The sequence below is a fragment of the Saccostrea echinata genome, unplaced genomic scaffold (assembly GCF_033153115.1).
Source record: "Saccostrea echinata isolate AGI-Se365-2 ecotype Australia unplaced genomic scaffold, CSIRO_AGI_Sech_v1 ptg000012l, whole genome shotgun sequence".
Lineage (NCBI taxonomy): Eukaryota > Metazoa > Mollusca > Bivalvia > Ostreida > Ostreidae > Saccostrea > Saccostrea echinata.
This window is the reverse complement of record NW_026889761.1, coordinates 24,544,981-24,564,035: the sequence shown is the minus strand read 5'-3', so window position 1 is coordinate 24,564,035 and position 19,055 is coordinate 24,544,981. Positions and strand designations below refer to the sequence as shown.

Below are 19,055 nucleotides of genomic sequence, written 5' to 3'. Positions count from 1 at the left end.
TGTGTTGTGTATTACAACAGATATTTGATCATTGAAAAATGCCAACTTGCACAGAAAATTAAAGATAAATGGGAAAGTGAAAAAAGGTGAAAATAAGTACATAAGTTCATGCAGTCAACCGAGTCACTCCGAGGACGTATTTCTATCTGTTCTCTTAGCTGACATTGAGGCACGAGCCGAACTTAACATTCGTGACTGAATTCTGTGTCTAGGGTTGATTGCTATGGTGGCATATCTCTGCCATCACTTGTCAGATGGATATGCCGACTTGTCAAATAATTACGCCGACTTGTCAGAACTTTTTGCTGTCTTGTAACTCTCGTACATGTATTCAAGTATTAAGAAATTCAACTTGAAAAACGTGTCCACGCCCAGTCGGGATCGGTGCCATTCAACTTACAATATTTTCTGACAAGTCAACATAATTAAGGTCTGACAAGTCGACAATTCAATTTACTCATCTAAAATGTCAACAAAACATTCTAGCAGGTTTTCATACTTAACTGACAAGTCCATATAAATGTCTGACAAGTCCATATATTTACATGTATATGACAAATTGACATAACATCTGACATTAGACTTCAGAAATAAAAATTATCTTTTCATTTGAGGATGTACATGTGTATTTAACACATGTACCGACTATTAAGGACGACGTTAACAGAGATGGCAAAAATACCCATTGATAGGGAAAAACCCACCTATTGTACATTATAAACCAATCATTTAATGCATAAAAACTAAAAAAGTTGTAGGATAATATCTATTTAAAAGACTATGAAAAAATGGGGGGAAATATAGTTCCAATTCCCTCTGTGTTACTGTGAATTAACATTCATTTTGCTGTAGCCTGATTTCTTTAAAAACTAAAATATAAAATTTTTATATCAATATTCATTATTTAAATGGTTACTATTGTACTTTAAAACAACTTTCTATTTAAACCATTGTACTTTTGAGCAATCCGGCCATTTCTGTCAATAAAAATCCTGAGCAAACGTCATCCTTGAAGCAGAATTGAAAAACAAAGATTCAACTCCTTGCACGATTACTTTCATCACAATTTACTCTACTTATTGAAAAGTTTGCGTAGTATTATAAATAAGATTTAAGAAGAACTTAGGTAAATCATTTTTATGGTGAGTGATAGTATAGGAGGTCTTATTGCAAAGTATATCTCAGATATATTCCCTCTTGAAGAATTACAACATTACCAGCTGGATAAGGAGGTTTATGCAATGTATGTGTTTATATTAAGCGTACAGGGCCCGGTTGTTCAAAAGGTGGTTAAATTTAACACAGTGTTATTTCTGTGTTATCAAGTGTGTTAAATTTAACCACATGATTAAGTGTTGTTCAAAGATGTGTTTGTGTTAACAAGGTGTTAAATCTGTGTTAAATTTAATCCACCTACGGTAGGTAGATTAAGAAGTTAACACCGTGATTAAATATGGCCGCTAATTTTCTTATTCATCCGCCTGGACCCAGAAAACAGCGTGTTTTTAGACTACACACAAATATAGACGGTTGGTCTGATGAAGAATTAAGAAGAAGGTACCGATTTGGTCAACATGGCATAAATTTTATTGGGGATGTCATCAGAAATGATTTAGAAAGAGCCACTAAAAGGAACAGCGCACTTAGCGTCCAAAATCAAGTAATGATAACCTTGCGCTACCTTGCAAGTGGTAGTTTTTTGCAGGTTGTCGGGGACACCCTAGGTACAATTAATAGAATACAGTACATACACTATGTAAATGTTAAAAATGAAGTTTAATTAAAGTTAAAAATAATAATGACACAGTGCATGGAAAATTTCATGGGTATATATCGCATGTATTAAACGTAAAACGCGGATTAAATAGTCTATCCATAATGAAAAAAATATATACAGATTACTCAAATATGAACAGGGTTTGACAAAAGTACACTCTCTCGCACCGTTAAAAGAGTCACAGAAGCACTGGTTGCTAGAGCTGACACATTTATAAAATGGCCCGACGCAACAGCAAAGTCTACTATCAAAACGGGCTTCTACCGGATGGCAGGTTTCCCCAATGTAATCGGGTGCATCGATGGGACTCATGTACGGATCCAGGCCCCTTCACACGACGAAAATTCCTTCGTGAATAGGAAAGGATTTCACAGCATCAATGTCCAAGCTGTATGTGACCACGAAGGTATCTATCACTGACCTTTCAAAGGCCCCTTGTGTCATTTTCGTTCGATGTTTTTTTTTTAATGTCATAAAATTTATAATTTCTAGATACAATGAATTCAGAGGTTTTTCAATCCTCCTTCTACAATCCCTCTTTCATTATTATCGTATTAGTTGTACATTCAATGTTTTAAATGATTTTTTAAAGTGATATATGCATGTAATCTAGATTAACCTCCCCTTCGAAAAATAATGTGGCGGATCCAACCTTTGATTATTTATTTCACTACAATCAAGAAGACATCATTGTATTGGGACTGGACCCTACATGTACAAGAAAATAAATTCAATTTCATTTTTTTAAATAAAAATTGAAAAAGAGATTCATATCAGAATTTAAATATTAAAAATAACAGGGATCTATATACTAACGTTAGTATATAGGTCCCTGAAAATAATTTAAAAAATAATTAAAGTCCTATATGCCTTTCTTTATATACAATCTAGTCTTGATATATTTGTTCATTGAATTTTTTTTAATTATTTGGTTTCTGAATTTACAACATAGAATTTGGGACATGCAAGTACTTTCACATGGAATTTTTAGGTAATTAAAATGGGGTCCTATTACCGGTATAATAGGTATCTGATTATTTATTACCACTGCAATATATCTTGGTAAAATATATAAAATTGACCTTTGATTTAGGGTGAGTTAACCATGCATCGGACACATACCTTGCTTCGGACAACTTCAAGCAATAAACTTTCATTGAAACTGAGTCTCCCCGTGTTTTTACTTGTTTCTGTCTTAAAGATGAAAAATTAAACTTTTTAATGATGTCGATTTTTATTTTCATGTTGTGATAAAAATACCACAAGAATGGCCTTGAAATTACGTCATATTTTGCATCATCAAAGGGGAGTAACCAGAATTTTACGATTTTGCAATTTTTAGAGTTGTCGCTCTTTTAAATAGACTTCAACGGAACGAGTCGGACCTAGGTAAAATTTATCAATGATTGATAATTTTACAGAAATTTTTCAAAAATTTTACTTCAATGTTTGTAAAATAATTTTTAGAGTTGTCTTTTACTAGTATGTTTATTTCACCGTACATCGGACACAAATTAACCATGCATCGGACACTTTCCGATGCATGGGTAATCACTTCCATTTTCATGTAAAACCCAAATGGCAGCTGTTTTTTACGGAAATAGAAAATAGAAACTCTAAATTTTCAGTGAAAATACAAATTATCGATATATGACGACAAGAAGTGGACTCAATTTACTTCTTTAAACTAGATTATTTTAACCCACGAGACAAAGGCGCGAGTTGCCATATTACTAGCATTGTAAAGCCTTTCTAAGGCGATGTGATGCAACTAAAATCTCTTCATATATGTAGATCCAAATGGTCATTCAAATTTAATTAGAAGTTTAATTTTTTAATAAAAGATAAAAATGTTTCGATATCAGTAATTTTAAAGCACCGATATCAAGGTATGATATTTTTCTGGTATAAATATCGTATGTCCGATGCATGGTGAATATTGTCCGATCCATGGTGAATTCTGACTTATTTCGAAAAAATCGGTTTTTAATGATATTTTCTCAATAAATAGGGCACGAATGTGTCAAAAATTTATAATTTAACCACATACTACATGTTAAGTTCCATTTTGATAATATTCGGTCGGTAGCGATATCGCTAGAACTTGTTGAAGTGCAAGGGTGTCCGATGCATGGTGAATTCACCCTATAGGAAAATTGAGAAACTGAATTATTTTGCACATTAATCAGCTCCAATCCCTATACTAGTGCAAGCTTTGAAAAAAAAAATCCTGAAACATGCATGATCAATAATAATTATTATGTTTCTCTTGACTAGTAGAATGTTCCATTATTAATAATAATATATTGTATTTAAATGAAAAACAGAAATTTTAAAGAATAAAGCCTGTCCTCCATATTTATATTGCTATTAAATCATGCACCACCTGTCACCCCCCCCCCCCCCTTCCTCACACAAAGTGTGTTTTAAATCAATTCAGTTACAATTTATGCATATAATCACTTTCTAGTTGTTGACATTAAACTGAATATTATAACATTTATTGCAGGAAAGCTTACAAACATCAATGCATCTTGGCCTGGGTCTGTACATGATTCCCACATCTTCAGAACATCACAGGTATTGAAGTAATATCAGGGACCTATAGGTCCCTGGTTATATATTTATGATATTTTAAGAATGTTCTTCACCATGCAACACATGTCCTCACTCTCTCTCTCTCTCTCTCTCTCTCTCTCTCTCTAACTTCCATAATCTCTCATATTAGAGGCACATTATATCTCTTTCATGATTTTTATCTCTCTTTCATTCTCTCATCATATGCATTAATATTGAGAGTCTAATGACTATTAGATTTTGGAGGTTGATTTGGAATATTGCAATCTAGCATAAGAAAAGTCTGATAATATTTATTTAATTATCAGATCAGAACATATTTGGAGGAGGAGGAGAATGGTCTATTTGAAAATGGAGTTTTGTTAGGAGACAGTGGATATGCTTGCCGACCATTTCTTCTAACTCCTTATGCCAATCCCCAGAATGAACCTGAGGAGAAGTACAATCAAGCCCATGCAAGAACGAGAAGTGAAATTGAGCGCACCTTTGGGCGACTTAAGCGGAGGTTTCATGTTCTCCACTCAGAGGTATCTTAATATTAAACATTCTAGTATATTTTTCACCAACATTTAATAGTGCAATTTATAGTGAAAGAAATTATATTTCATGCCCATTTTTTTTTTTTTTGTATACATGTAAATTTACACTTCAAATGCATTTTGATCTGTGTAGATCCGAATGAAACCTGACAGGGCATGCAGAATCATCATAGCATGTGCTGTCCTCCACAACATCGCCATCAACCTTGGAGAGCCTGAGGATGAGGATGAAGTTGAAGAGGACCAGCCCCAGATGCCTGCCTTTCAAGGCCCTCAAGATGGAAGAGGAGTGCGGGACTATGTGAAGCAGCATTACTTCAGCTAATAACTGTTTTTTTTAACATTTAAAGAATTGTACCCATAATAGGATTTAAATTTCATATTATTATAATTATCCCTTAGGCCATGAAATATGCTAAAAAATATTTATAATGAAGCATCAATAGTAGAAAAGGAATAAATTACCAAAACAATTCCATGGAAAGAGATTGATTCATTTAGTTATTAAGAGTGTCTGATTTCATTGACCAGTGTTTTTGTATACTTCACTTACTATATTATGATTAAAATCAAGAGGAGATAACTCTTCAATAACAGGTCAATTTTAAGGTCATCAATTAATGCACAAATACTCAAACACTATATACCAATAGTTTAAATGTAAATATTCATATATATATATATATATATAGAGAGAGAGAGAGAGAGAGAGAGAGAGAGAGAGAGTATTGAAACAAGTAGTATATGTCTGATATGCATAGAGTTAATTAAATTTATTTTTTAATATAGATTAATACATGTACCTTAAATAAGAATGATAGAAAACTTTATATGTAACATTTTATTTAACCAGTGATAATTGTACCAGTTTAACAATTGTATACACAGGTCAACAAAGGTATAAAGATAAAATGGATACCTTAATTTATTAATATAATATTATGCTGAATGCAACAAACAGGTAACAGGTAAACTTTCCACTCCAAATATCACAATATAGCTAGCATGTTCTGAAACAATTAAAATTTGCACTGAATTCATACAGTGAAACAAAGTTTTAAGCACATTCCATAACAATAAACAGTTACTGGTAACTGTAAGGAACAATACAAACAAGCAAATTTAGAGAATCATGGTCTCCCACTCTTGATTTACAAAAAAGATTTTTAAAATTTTGAATTAAGGTACTTATATGTAGTACAAAACACCCATGAAATCCTTTTTACCTCATTTTTTATCAATTACACAAGAAAAAAAAGAATGATATCACTATATTGTCAATAATCTATGATCTTTGAGAGCATACATGTATTTTGTTTAAAAATGTTAGAGACATTCTATATATTGGTCACTTGGGACCCTACATTTTAAATATGTGTTTATGCAATATAAATGCAGGCCCATAGAAAGTGTTGGGCTGGCCCCCTCACTTTTATCAGAGTATAGTATTTTGCTATAGTAAATTATAGTGAATTTTAGTATACTAAAATTTTCTTGAGATGCTGGTCCCCCCCACCCCCCATCATTTGCTGCTCTATGGTCGAGTACTGGCAAATTCCAGGATTTTGACAGTTCAATGGAAGATCACGTCTGATATTTGGACATATATATAAGGAGTCTTCCTTCTTTATGTACAATAAAGGTTAAGGTTATGTTAACAGATCAAAGGTCAAATATTGTGGCATCAACTACTGAATCTTTAAAATTTTTGGTATTGATTTTTTTTGTTTAAACTGCCAAAATATCTGAAAAGAATGGTTCAATTTCCACATTTTGACAGTCATTATAATCTGATATCCATTTCCATCATTTTGTTGACTTTTTATAAAAATGAATACATGTAATACATTTTCTCTAAAGAGAACTTAAAGTGTAGGATATTTACATGTGAATTTTCAATTCTGGGAGAATGTATGTTTCTATTTTTATATCACATTTTACTAAAATTTATCAAATATCAATAACACAAATAATGCACATATGAAAAAAAGTGAAAGGACATCTCTTCTGGAGCAAAAGTTGTGGCCAAAGTTAAAATTTTTGTAACAGACTGACGGACGGTAACAGGTAAACTTTCCACTCCAAATATCACAATATAGCTAGGGCGTCTCCATGACAATGAAGGCTTGACTTGCTGAGATAGGGGATTGGGAGGGCACAGGAAGGTCCTCACAAGCATCTTGCCATATGTCCATATCATGTTGATCCTTAGTTACAGTCTGAGTGGGAGATGCTGCCATGGAGGATAATACTATAGAAAACAAATATTCATTATTAGTCATTTTTATACACATGGGTAGTGTGTGGCTTCAGCAGTACTTGCAGCATAAATTCATCAGATTATTTATTTATATATTTTTTTAAAATTATAATTACTTTTTATAATTAGTACACATTTATATTTATTTTTCATTTACCATTGATAATTAAATACAATATTTAGCCAAAAGTGATAAGGAATAGATTGACCGAACATATTATTAAAAAAAAAAATTTCTTCATATATGTCGACAGGGGATGCTTACTCCTCTATGGCATCTGGTCCCACCTCTGATGTTTTTTTACTCTGCTCCAGACTTATATTGTTTCAATGGACTTGATTACTGTTCGTTATCTCCCTATATCATATAGAAATTGTGACCTTGTTCAACTAGAATGAGGGGTCCAATTAAGAAATATTTACATGGGAAGTTTTGAAAAAAAAATTGCCCACATTTTAACATTTAATTAACTCAGACGTTATAATAATTTCCGATTCTTTACACTAAATACTTCTTTTCCCAAGATATGTATATTTAATTTATTTAGAAAATAGGGAATAGTTTTTATCGGCAGACTATCAGTTATAGGACAGACCACAACTCGTGCTGTCTTTTAAACTTTGCGATTATACTTCATATTTCATTTTCAAAAACATTTTACGTACATGGAAACTCGGAAATACAACCTTCAGCAATGTACTTGTCATTTATTTTAAAAATTAGTTTAGTTAAAAATTGCACTTTCTCTCAGGTTAAGATTTTGGTTCCTTGCATGTTCCCCTTTCAGTGGAATCTTCTAACTTGTTGTAAAATGGCCTACTTATTATTCCTTAGCAGTTGTGCAAGGACAAGCGTTACATTGACTTGGATAAAAGATAAGAAATTAAGGAATACTCCAAATCAAAATGGAAGCAGTTTTTTTTCTTCTTTCTATTGTGCTTTGTACTGGACTAGATTTTTATGAAAGGGGATATGATTTTTGGCATACAGATCCATTAAAAGACAGATTTTCAATGATGGAAGAATCATTAAATGAAAAATTTATTTCAAAAGAAGATATACAGACTTTTGCTATGTCAATACATCAGAAATACTTATTGCAAACTAAGAAGATGCAGAGAGAATTCCAACGCCAACTACAAGAACAAGGTAAACGCCTCCTTATTCTTGAAAATAAAGTCGCAGAGCAAGAGAAAATCATTATCAAACTTCAACACGACAGTCCAAAACCAGATTTTTCGGACGATAAACAAGTCGGAGAAATGGAGAACAGTCACAAGAAATACCAGCATACATAGATGCATCTATTGGTGTGTACGAAATATTAGAAGATCTGCCAAAACCGATGAATTCTAGGAAAGGTAAAAAAAGTTTATATATGAATTTGTTCAAATTTTGAAGTAATTTTCACAGATTTTTTTTTTTGTTTGATATGACATTGCGTATAATAATATTGTTTTCTAACAGAAAGATTTTTTACTCAGCCCGTTCCTTTAGCTGACAGTGGAGTTGCTTTTTATGCCTACATGTCTAATAGCATTCCACCGAGTGTCGCGGCACCACATCATGTCTTTATCTTTGATAATGTTAGAACCAATATTGGCAGTGGCTATCATCCCTCAACAGGGGTGTTTATCGCTCCAGAAGCAGGGGTATATGTCTTTACGTGGACATTTCTTAATCGCGATGGAAATGTTCACTCCGTCCAACTGATGATCAACTCAAATGAGTGGGGTATTTTACATCTACACAGTAGTAGCTCTACGGCTATCCCAACAACTGGAATTGTGGTCGCTCATGTCAATAAAGGTGATGATGTATTCGTGAAAACCTCAGGTGTGAGTTCCGGAGAAGTATACAGTGGTGTTAATAGCAGAACGTCTTTTGCTGGATGGAAACTCTTCTGATCACTCTGTATTTCAAGATCTATAATAAATCCACACACACAAGATAATGTGTAATTCATTTTCTTTATATTTAATAAGTAAAATATTTTATAAAGTGAGTTGGTGCAAACTACAGAAAGTAACGCATTCAGGCATTCGAATTAAATGAATCGAAAACTGATATGTGAAAATGACGGCATGCTCGGATCTAGAGGGGGGTCCCCCCCCCCCACTACCCGGAATTTGCAGAGGTATTAAGAGTATATAATATACTGTTGCAAATAAAAAATGACTTTGGACCCCCTAGAAAACGTTGACCCCACCATCACCACCAGGAAATAGGTTTTTTCACGTTTGGGAAATGGATTTTTGCTGGTTTTGTTGTTGTTTTTTTTTTTGTTTTTTTTGTTTTTTTTTTTTTTTTTGTGTATTTGCTTATCAAGAAGTTTTCTGGGTGTAATAAGTTTGGGAAGAAAATTTAGGTTATTTTCTCTTTTTTCTTTCCTTTTTACTTGTCAAGAAATTTTTGGATTGGAATTTTTTTGACTTCTTTTTGAGGATGGACACCCCCCCCCCCTCCGAAAACAAATCCTGGATCCGCGCCTGGACGGTATCGAACGAACCAATTTAATAAAGTAGATTTTATTATGTTTAGCTCACCGGAGCCCAAGTATAACATTTGTAATCGAAATTTGTCGTTTTTCCGTCTGTAGCTGTCCATATGTGTGTGTATGTTCATCTTTTCTCATTTTTATTTTTTCCAAGAGCCAAAAAAAGAAATTAATGGAAAAAGGTTCTCAAAAACAACTTACATGTAGAGCTGTGAGCTGCTTTACTGTAAATTCAATTAGATGATAATATATGCTTTTGTACTTTGGGTTCCAAAAGCGATGCATTCTATGTCAAAACAAATACATGAAAGATTTTCAAATTAATTATTTTAGTCGTTGAAAAAATAATTTAAGAAAACAAGTAACCTGGTGAAAAATTTCATGATCATAAAGCCAGTAACCTTTCTTCACAAGGTATTTTGGAGAGCAGAATTGAATACAACCGTCCTACCAACTGGAGCTGAAAATATATAATGTACATGGGCATTATGAAATACATTATATACTGTATATCAAGAAGGCATACTGCCGAATTTTGGGAATTTTATAAAACTCATTTTGCCATGTAATTAAAACTTAAAAGACGGTTAAAACCCACAGGGACAGAGTTGTTTAGTGTTTGTTATTCTAATTTCATAAATGTACTGGTACTTTGATTTTTGAATTTTGTCACGTGCATTCTATAGTTCATATATGCTCGCATCTTATCATACAGGGAATGAAATTAAATACTTTCATTTCTTTGCTTAAAATTCAAATCAAAGAAAAACCACAACTCTGACAGAGCGAAACAGGAATGTTAACAGAACTTTATCGGAAGCAACTTGATTAGTATTAACTTACATTGCAAAAATCGCCAATAATTGAATTGAGTGAGTCATTTAGGTCCATAGAAGATCCATGCAAAGACAGTATATGACTCATGTCACTAATATTCCATAAACTCATATCTGATGCAGGTCTCAAATAACGCTCGTCCCAATTCAGTCGTTTACAAAGAAAACTTATTCTTTGCTCAGGAAATGCACAGTGTTTAAAAGTATGGTTTGTATAAATCATTGGACAATAAAATGAAATTATTAACTGTCAATCATCAAAAGATGTCCATATAATTACGCATTTAAAATACATAAACGAATGCGTTTCTATTTGTAGTACTCAATTAGAAACCCTTATCAGGACTTCTTCCGTTTAATGTGTTAGAGAAACAATATTTAAAGGTATTATTGGAAGTAAAAGAAAAAACCATATGAATGTTTCTTAATGAATAATGGAGAATACAGGCCCGTAGCAACGGTTTCAAAAGGGGGACTTCCTCAAAAAATCAGACTAGCATTTTAAAAAAAACTAAACTGACCAAAAGTGGGGGGGGGGGGGCAACTTCCTGAAATTATCTGACAAGCAAAAATAATAATAATTAAAAAACAACCTAATTTACTGTCCAGATCCTTTAATTTGCCAGAGCTCGACCTTACAACAACAAAAGATGGGGGGGGGGGGCAGCATCCAAAAAAAATTACTATAGCAAAATAAAGTGCCCCCGCATTCTACGGGCCTGGAATACATGTAGATCCATTTTTTCAGATTGGGAAGGGGGGGGGGCAATTCTTGGGACTGGACAGGGGACCATGCCAAATATCTTGACAGGGATTGAATTTTGATAAAAATTATACTCGTAATACGCAAGATAGAAGTTAAGATTTATTCCAACGCAACTTAACGTCTTCAATTTTGATTGATGAATGAAACAGCTATATACCTGGTCAAATAAGCATTATTTTCATGTACCGATCAAATGAAGAAAATATACTTAAGAAGAGTAAATATTTTACAGACAGTTCTTTTAGGGAAGAATTCGCTTTGTAGATACATACTGAACGATAATATCTTTTTTATTGTTTGGTCACATAATTCATAGTAGGACTGTAGAGTGTCACAAAGTTGTGAACAGTTTACAGCATCTCTGAAACCCCAAGCTGTTGTTACATATATATCGCAAGCACGATCGTAATTACATATCAAGCGAGATAACCCCTTTACCTTTTGTGAGTTTTTGTATCGATTTTTGCAAAAACAATAAATTTTGAATAATTTTAATGAATTTTTAGAGGTATAATTTTAAAGTGATGTACGAGATATTCAGCCCCTACCGTGGAATAGTTTTTGTGCTATTTGCCCATGGTGAAATAGTCATTTTCTTCAAATCTTTATCTCAGAAAGAACAAAGCTATAGATTGTAAAATCCATTGTGTCGAGTGGAATCGCACCACTATGTTAAATGTTTTTAAATATAAAATACAAAATAGACATATTCTTCTCTAATATAGTGTTGTACAATACCCCTGTTGTTATCTGTATATAGTGTTATACAATACCCCTGTTGTTATCTGTTTGTTAGACAGGGGAAAAACGGGGGAAAACTTTCCATAAAGTTCTTCGTAGTTGGTGGAGACAGCGTCCAACACCTCTACTAATTGGTCTTCCTCGACTTCTTGAGATCTCAAGTTCAAGTTTAAAATATTTACCCAAAACCAAAATATTGGTACATGGGGTACATATATAACAAATATATATTTTATACAAACTGGCCAGAGGAACATGTACAATACAAAAGGATTACAGAAAATGAATAAGTTTAATAAATATAAAAACATAGATAATCAGAGATTGCAGAGATCACCTAAAACAAATGTTATCTTTCAGTAAGGCAAAGTCAGACACTAAATTAATAATCTAGTGGTGTGCATCCCTAGATTATTATGCCCTGTTCACACGGAGAGTTTAATTCGAATTAAACGTAAGTTACTGCGAATTAAATTTGAACCGCGTTCACACGTAGAATTTAATGCGAATTAGTTTAATTCGAATTAGTTTACTGCGCATTAAATTACTTTGCATTAGCTCCGTGTGAACGCTAAGCGAAGCTAATTCGAATTAAATTCTGACGCATGCGTAATGGCAGAATTAAGTCACATGCCACATGTCGGTGGTCAGATATAGATACTTGTATTATATTTGAGTGAAAAACTATAAGAAAATTATGTTAATCACTGAAATGTGTACAAACGTTATGACATTATGTCAAATGGATCTGCCCTGCATAAGATGACGTGATTTGCAAATGACGTCATAATAGCTTTACTGAATAGCCTTACTACATAGAAATAAAAATTTTTATGCCCTGTTCACACGGAGAGTTTAATTCGAATTAAACGTAAGTTACTGCGAATTAAATTTGAACCGCGTTCACACGGAGAATTTAATGCGAATTAGTTTAATTCGAATTAATTTACTGCGCATTAAATTACTTCGCATTAACTCCGTGTGAACGCTAAGCGAAGCTAATTCGAATTAAATTCTGACGCATGCGTAAGGGCAGAATTAAGTCAAAGACCACTTGTCGGTGGTCAGATATAGTAACTTGTGCTATTTTTGAGTGGAAAACCAAAGAAAATTATGTTAATCAATAAAATGTGTACAGACACTATGACATTATGTAAAATGTACCTGCTCTGCACAATGTGACGTGATTTGAAAATGACGTCATAATAGGCTTACAGAATAGCCTTACTGTAGAAATATAATTTTAATTCGCATTAGTTTACTTCGCAGTAGCTCTCGTGTGAACGCAATCTAATTCGCATTAGTTTAATTCGCATTAATTTACTTCGAATTAATTTACTGCGAATTAAACTCTCCGTGTGAACAGGGCATAAATATCGCATTAGATTACTTCGCATCAGTTGTCGTGTGAACGCAATTTAATTCGCATTAGTTTAATTCGCATTAGTTTACTTCGCATTAATTTACTGCGAATTAAACTCTCCGTGTGAACAAGGCATTAATTTAGTGTCTGACTTTGCCCTGTTCACACGGAGAGTAAATTAATGCGAAGTAAAATGATGCGAATTAAATTGCGTTCACACGACAGCTAATGCGAAGTAAACTAATGCGAATTATAATTTTATTTAAGAAAAAAATAACAAGTTTAAAAACTTCAATGGGAATTGAAGTGGGTCGGTTACGTGATCAAATCCCGTGAAGGCCGAAGGCCTTCTCAGAAGATTTGATCACGTACCGACCCACTTCAATTCCCATTGAAGTTTTTAAACTTGTTATTTATTACTTATATATACATTTGAGACGGACAATCGAATGTAATCGAATATAAATATTGCACTAACTGTACGTCGTAGATTTTGACAAATTACGCTAGGTGTAAATCGGCTTGAGAAGCGGTTACGCTTCAAATTCATCTGGCAAAGGATTCTGTTTTGAAGGGAATATTCTGTGAAAGGCTACTTGTGATCAATTATAGTGAGCATATAGGTGTCTTGGAAGTTTTGTATTCTTGAGATCCAATATTCGATGTTAAAAAACACAAGAAACACGTCCGATGTTTGATAATAAAAAGTTGGAGGAATTTCGGTCGGAAAGGGATGGATGGAGACATTTGTCCGGACCAGATAACTTGAAATCAAGTACAAAATTTGATCAAAAACATAAAATCTACGATTTCAGTAAGGCATATTCATTAATTTATGATGTTGACATGGAGACACTGGCGACAGCTTACATTGTTAAGACAACGTCACAACGATCTCGATGATGGAAGTGTGCCTACCGAACTTCCAAAGTGCAGTGTCTGTCAGCTGTTTGTGGCGTGATTACATTGATATTTTTCAACAGATTTTCAAATTTATTGTGAGTAAAGTTTAATGAAAAAAAAATTATTGCATTCAGAGGTCTGCGAGAAAAATAGGGTAAACGTCGCATTGAGACTATGCAGCTCAGACATGAAACTTATAACACGTAGTTTTCTATTCTCTATGTAAAATCGATCAAGAACTGTATTAAATACTCGTTTACATTGTAAATAAAATGATTATTATTTTATTTGCGTATTTTGTACATTTTTATGCATGAAAAACATGCTATATTGCTAAGTGGAGTAAGTCTTTTTATGTAGATATTACTGCGCTTTGTGATTAGGTCGAGTAATGACCTTTGACCTTCAAAAAACTTCATACAGGTATGAAGATATTTGCTCTCTGCATGTTTATATAATAGAGAGATACCACAAATGTATATATTTCTACAACAAGGCTATTCAGTGAGGCTATTATGACGTCATTTACAAATCACGTCATATTGTGCACAGCAGATATACATTTGACATAATGTCATAGTGTCTGTGCACATTTTAGTGATTAACATAATTTTCCTTTGTTTTCCACTCAAAATTGGCACAAGTACCCATATTTGACCATCGACATGTGGCCTGTGACTTAATTCTGCCCTTACGCATGCGTCAAAATTTAATTCGAATTAGCTTCGCTTAGCGTTCACACGAAGCTAATGCGAAGTAATTTAATGCGCAGTAAACTAATTCGAATTAAACTAATTCGCATTAAATTCTCCGTGTGAACGCGGATCACATTTAATTCGCAGTAACTTACGTTTAATTCGAATTAAACTCTCCGTGTGAACAGGGCATAGTGCCCTAGATGCAACATTTACAATTTTGGTCTGATAGGATTTGCATTACTTGGGAATGGACTTATCTAAAAACTTTAAACTAGTCACTCCTTCAGAAAATGGAAGTCAAATCCAGCATCTGAAGCAAGTTCGGGAGTGTCCGTCCCTTGATGCATCATCCATGCAAGTTTGGTTCAGATAGGCCTTATAGTTTTTTGGCAATGGACCTGGTGAAACAATAAAGTACTGTAATGTAATTGTAAACTACGTTACATACTATCTATTATACCCCTATCACAGACATTAAAAACCGCCAAGGCAAAAACCATGGAGGAGTACTTAACTGTGGAAAACCTGTGTCCGTCGCTATGTAAATATTTACGTTCTCTCTGTTTCCTCCCACTATGAACCTGCACTCTGCAATTGCGGTCATAGGACAATAGACACAACATCTTCTGCTATGTTTGTTTATTTGTTTGTTGTTTAACGTCTCTCTCGAGAATTTTTCACTCATATGGAGAAGCCACCACTTGCCGGTGGAGAGCTGCAAATTTTGTCCTATACTCGGCACTAACGGCCATTCGTTTCTCACACTCGCACAGTACAAGTATCTACTATACACTAGTATAACGTGTTCAGAAGTATGTATATGAAATAATGTGAAATGTTGTGCAAAAGGAATAAATATTAGTTTTTAATAATATCCTCCGGAAAAAAAGAAATTCAAAATGATTAGAATTGCTGATTTATATCTCTAAAAAAATTTTGGTCAATATATTTAATTGTGAAATAAAACTTTTTACAAATTGAAAGAACCTCTATATCTTTAATTTTTCTGTTCATATTTATGCATATTTTTGTAAAGAACGATAACTCTTCATGCTAGGGTGTTTACTTTCAGAGGAAACGAAATGTCTGTAATAGTATAACTATTTTAAGAACAATTTGGGCTCTTAAAATGAATTTTAAGAAGTTTAAAAACATAGTTAAACATACTTAAGTTAAAATCAATAAAAAAGCATTCTCTTTTCTCATCATACTGTTAAAATTTCTCAGAGGGTTTCAATACTTTGAACGATGACGTCACAGCTGCATCAAAACATAAGAGAATATTTGAAGATGACGCGGTTTATATCCAGATTTTTCCCCATTGAGAGGCTCAGTCTCAAATGAGATGAAGTTCAAGGTCACGTTATCATAGAAGTTTGTGTCTTTTCATAGTTCAGACGCGAGTTATGTTAGGTCTTTCTTTTCGGATTTTATCAATTAAAGTTTTCACTGGTTTTGTAACCGGTGGGTTTTAGCAATATTGCTATTCAGAACACATGTTCTTTTGCGCTTTTTCCCTTGTGGGAATAGTATAGCGTTGCACATTTTGTTTCAACACGTGTTGATCACGATGTGCAGTACTTGTTTCAGTGACGTCATTGATGCAGGGACTGTTAGCCCCTTGTGCCATTTGCTTTTTCATGCCATGTGGTGTGGAGTTAGCATTTAATAAGAATCAGATTTTTACTGTATTCTTTCTTTTTCGTCATGGCTAATGGGCCGGTGGTCTTCGTAGATCAAGTTGACGAGGATGCTGCTCGTAATGATCACACGATGCAATCGAAGTCGAATTCTTCGACACCAGTTGCCATGCAGAGTAATATTTCTGTGAATGGTATGTTTGACATGTTCATGCGTAACTTTGCAGATATGTCAAAGACTATGTCATCAGTTCAAAAAGAACTTATTGCTTTGAAGTCTGATCGGTCCTCAGTGGATACAAGTCCGGACTATTCGAGGAAACACGGACTGAACAAGAGTAGTTCGCCACCTCCTCGCAAGAAAACAAAACTGTCTAAAGTTTGTAATCGGCCTTCTCACGAATTAGCGATGATGAATCTGAAAGAGAAAATTCAGATAAATCGGATGCCGACGACGCACTCAATTCCCTTATTGAGGGAGACGATAGTGTTCATGGTTCATCAGATGATGATGAAGTGTCTGCTCTGAATGAACTGTCAGAATTTTTCGGTGATGAAGACAAGACAAGCGAGCCGTTAAGTTCTGAACTGGCAAAGATAATGGAGAAAACGTTCGTGACGAAAACTAACTCGGAGAAAATTAAAGAAATCTCCAACAAGTATGATAGGCCAAAAAACATTAACAATATTTCTGCACCAAAAGTCAACAAAGTCATATGGTAAAACATGTCATCCAAAAACAGAGCAAGTGACATTAAATTACAGACTACCCAGAATCTTATAGGAAAAGCCATGATTCCGACATTAAGACTTTTTGATATGCTCATTAATTGCAACTCGAAAAAAGTGTTGCTTGATGTGAGGAAGGTAAAACCGCTGTGTGGTGACATCTTAAAGTTTCAGAAATGTGTTTGCCATAACTTGTCTTACAAGAGGCGGGAACAAATTATCCAGCCTGAGAAAAACAGTTTGTTAGTTTATGTTCCGCAGAGAGCTCATCATAAAATTTAGTTGGAGACGACTTGGGCAGTCAAGTGAAGAATGTCCTAGAGTCAAAGAAACTTGCACAAAAGATATCGAACAAAGATTATGGTGGGAAATACAGGTTCCCCAAACTCGTCCATAGCTACGGGAAGAAGCCAAGGCATGGGGCCGGAAAGAGCAATTTTTTAGCCAAACAGTTCTGTTTCAACAAAAAAAGAAGTAAAATCAGTAGCGACACATGATGTTAGTATGTCTAATATTTGTACAAATGTAGATCAATTTGTATTAAAGAACACACCTGAAAATTTTACTGCAGGCAAAATCAATTTTTTTTACATAATTGGTGTAGATTGACTCATGTTAGTTGGATTCTTGATGTTGTTAAAGGTTACAAGATAGAATTCCAATATGAACCTTTTTAATTTCATGTACCAAATTCACTAAAATTTTCTGAAATTGAATATGAAGCAGCTCACGGAGAAGTAGAAAAATTTTTGAAGAAGAAAATTGTGGAAAGTGTTCATGTGAATGAGAATTTATGTGAGAATTCTTTTTATTCAAATATTTTTCTGCGTCCCAAGAAAGATGGGTCTTTTAGAATAATTCTGAATTTAAAGAATTTAAATGGGTTTGTTGACAATCATCATTTCAAGATGGAGACTTTAAGGTCCGCATTATCTTTAATTAAACCAAATTGTTGGTTTAGTTCACTTGATATCAAAGATGCTTATTATTCTGTGAAAATTCATGAATATAGTAGACAATATCTTAGGTTCAAGTGGGAAAGGAAAATATATCAGTTCACCTGTTTACCTATGAGACTAGCAAGTGCTCCACGTATTTTTACTAAAATCATGAAACCTGTTTTTTGTGAACTTAGGAAATTTGGTCACTTGAATGTTATTTACAAAGATGATGTTTTGTTATTGGGCAATACAAAAGATGAGTGTGAAGTTAATTTAAGAGACATTGTTAAGTCCTTGGATAGTCTTGGACTTACCATTCATCCAGACAAATCTCAGTTTTATGCAAGCCAGAATGTTGCCTTTTTGGGATTTTTATTAGATTCGGTTGCAATGACTGTTAGACTTACACCAGACAAAGCGCAATCTATTAAAGATTTTTGTGATATGGTTTTGAATCAGAATGAAGTGACAATAAAACAGGTGGCACAGCTTGAACCAGGGGTGGGATATGCTAGACTTTATTATAAGACCCTAGAAATTGAAAAAGATATGGCTTTAAAACTTAATCAAGGTCATTTTGAAGCCCATATGACTATTTCTCATCAGAGTAGGACATTACTAAACTGGTGGTCCCTGAATGTGTGTAAATCTTTTAAATCATTAAATAGAAACTCTCCAAAATTTCTTTTCAAAAGTGATAGTTCCAAGTTTGGATGGGGTGGAGTTAATGAAGATTCAGGTGAAGCAATTATAATAAGTGGATTATGGGACAAAAATATTTGTGACT

General features: G+C 33.7%; 2 protein-coding genes and 1 pseudogene across 2 annotated transcripts in view; all 3 read left to right on the top strand.

Moving 5' to 3' along the window:
• The window catches only part of LOC133185631 (uncharacterized), an 81,755-nt gene that overhangs the window by 21,416 nt on the left and 41,284 nt on the right, over positions 1-19,055 (top strand). The window lies entirely within an intron of this gene.
• LOC133185633 (putative nuclease HARBI1) lies at positions 1,454-5,247 on the top strand. Its single transcript, XM_061320944.1, has 5 exons — positions 1,454-1,724; positions 1,917-2,183; positions 4,287-4,357; positions 4,663-4,881; positions 5,027-5,247. Exons 1-5 carry the CDS (start codon positions 1,454-1,456, stop codon positions 5,216-5,218), a joined length of 1,020 nt encoding a protein of 339 aa, XP_061176928.1. The 3' UTR covers positions 5,219-5,247.
• On the top strand, positions 16,666-17,824 carry LOC133185632 (uncharacterized; annotated as a pseudogene).

Bases quoted from the DNA above. Each gene is read 5' to 3' on its own strand.
- LOC133185633 (XM_061320944.1), top strand. From the start codon at position 1,454: ATGGCCGCTAATTTTCTTATTCATCCGCCTGGACCCAGAAAACAGCGT. The intron at 2,184-4,286 runs GTATCTATCACT...CATTTATTGCAG, and splicing joins AGCTGTATGTGACCACGAAG to GAAAGCTTACAAACATCAAT. The intron at 4,882-5,026 runs GTATCTTAATAT...TGATCTGTGTAG, and splicing joins TTCATGTTCTCCACTCAGAG to ATCCGAATGAAACCTGACAG.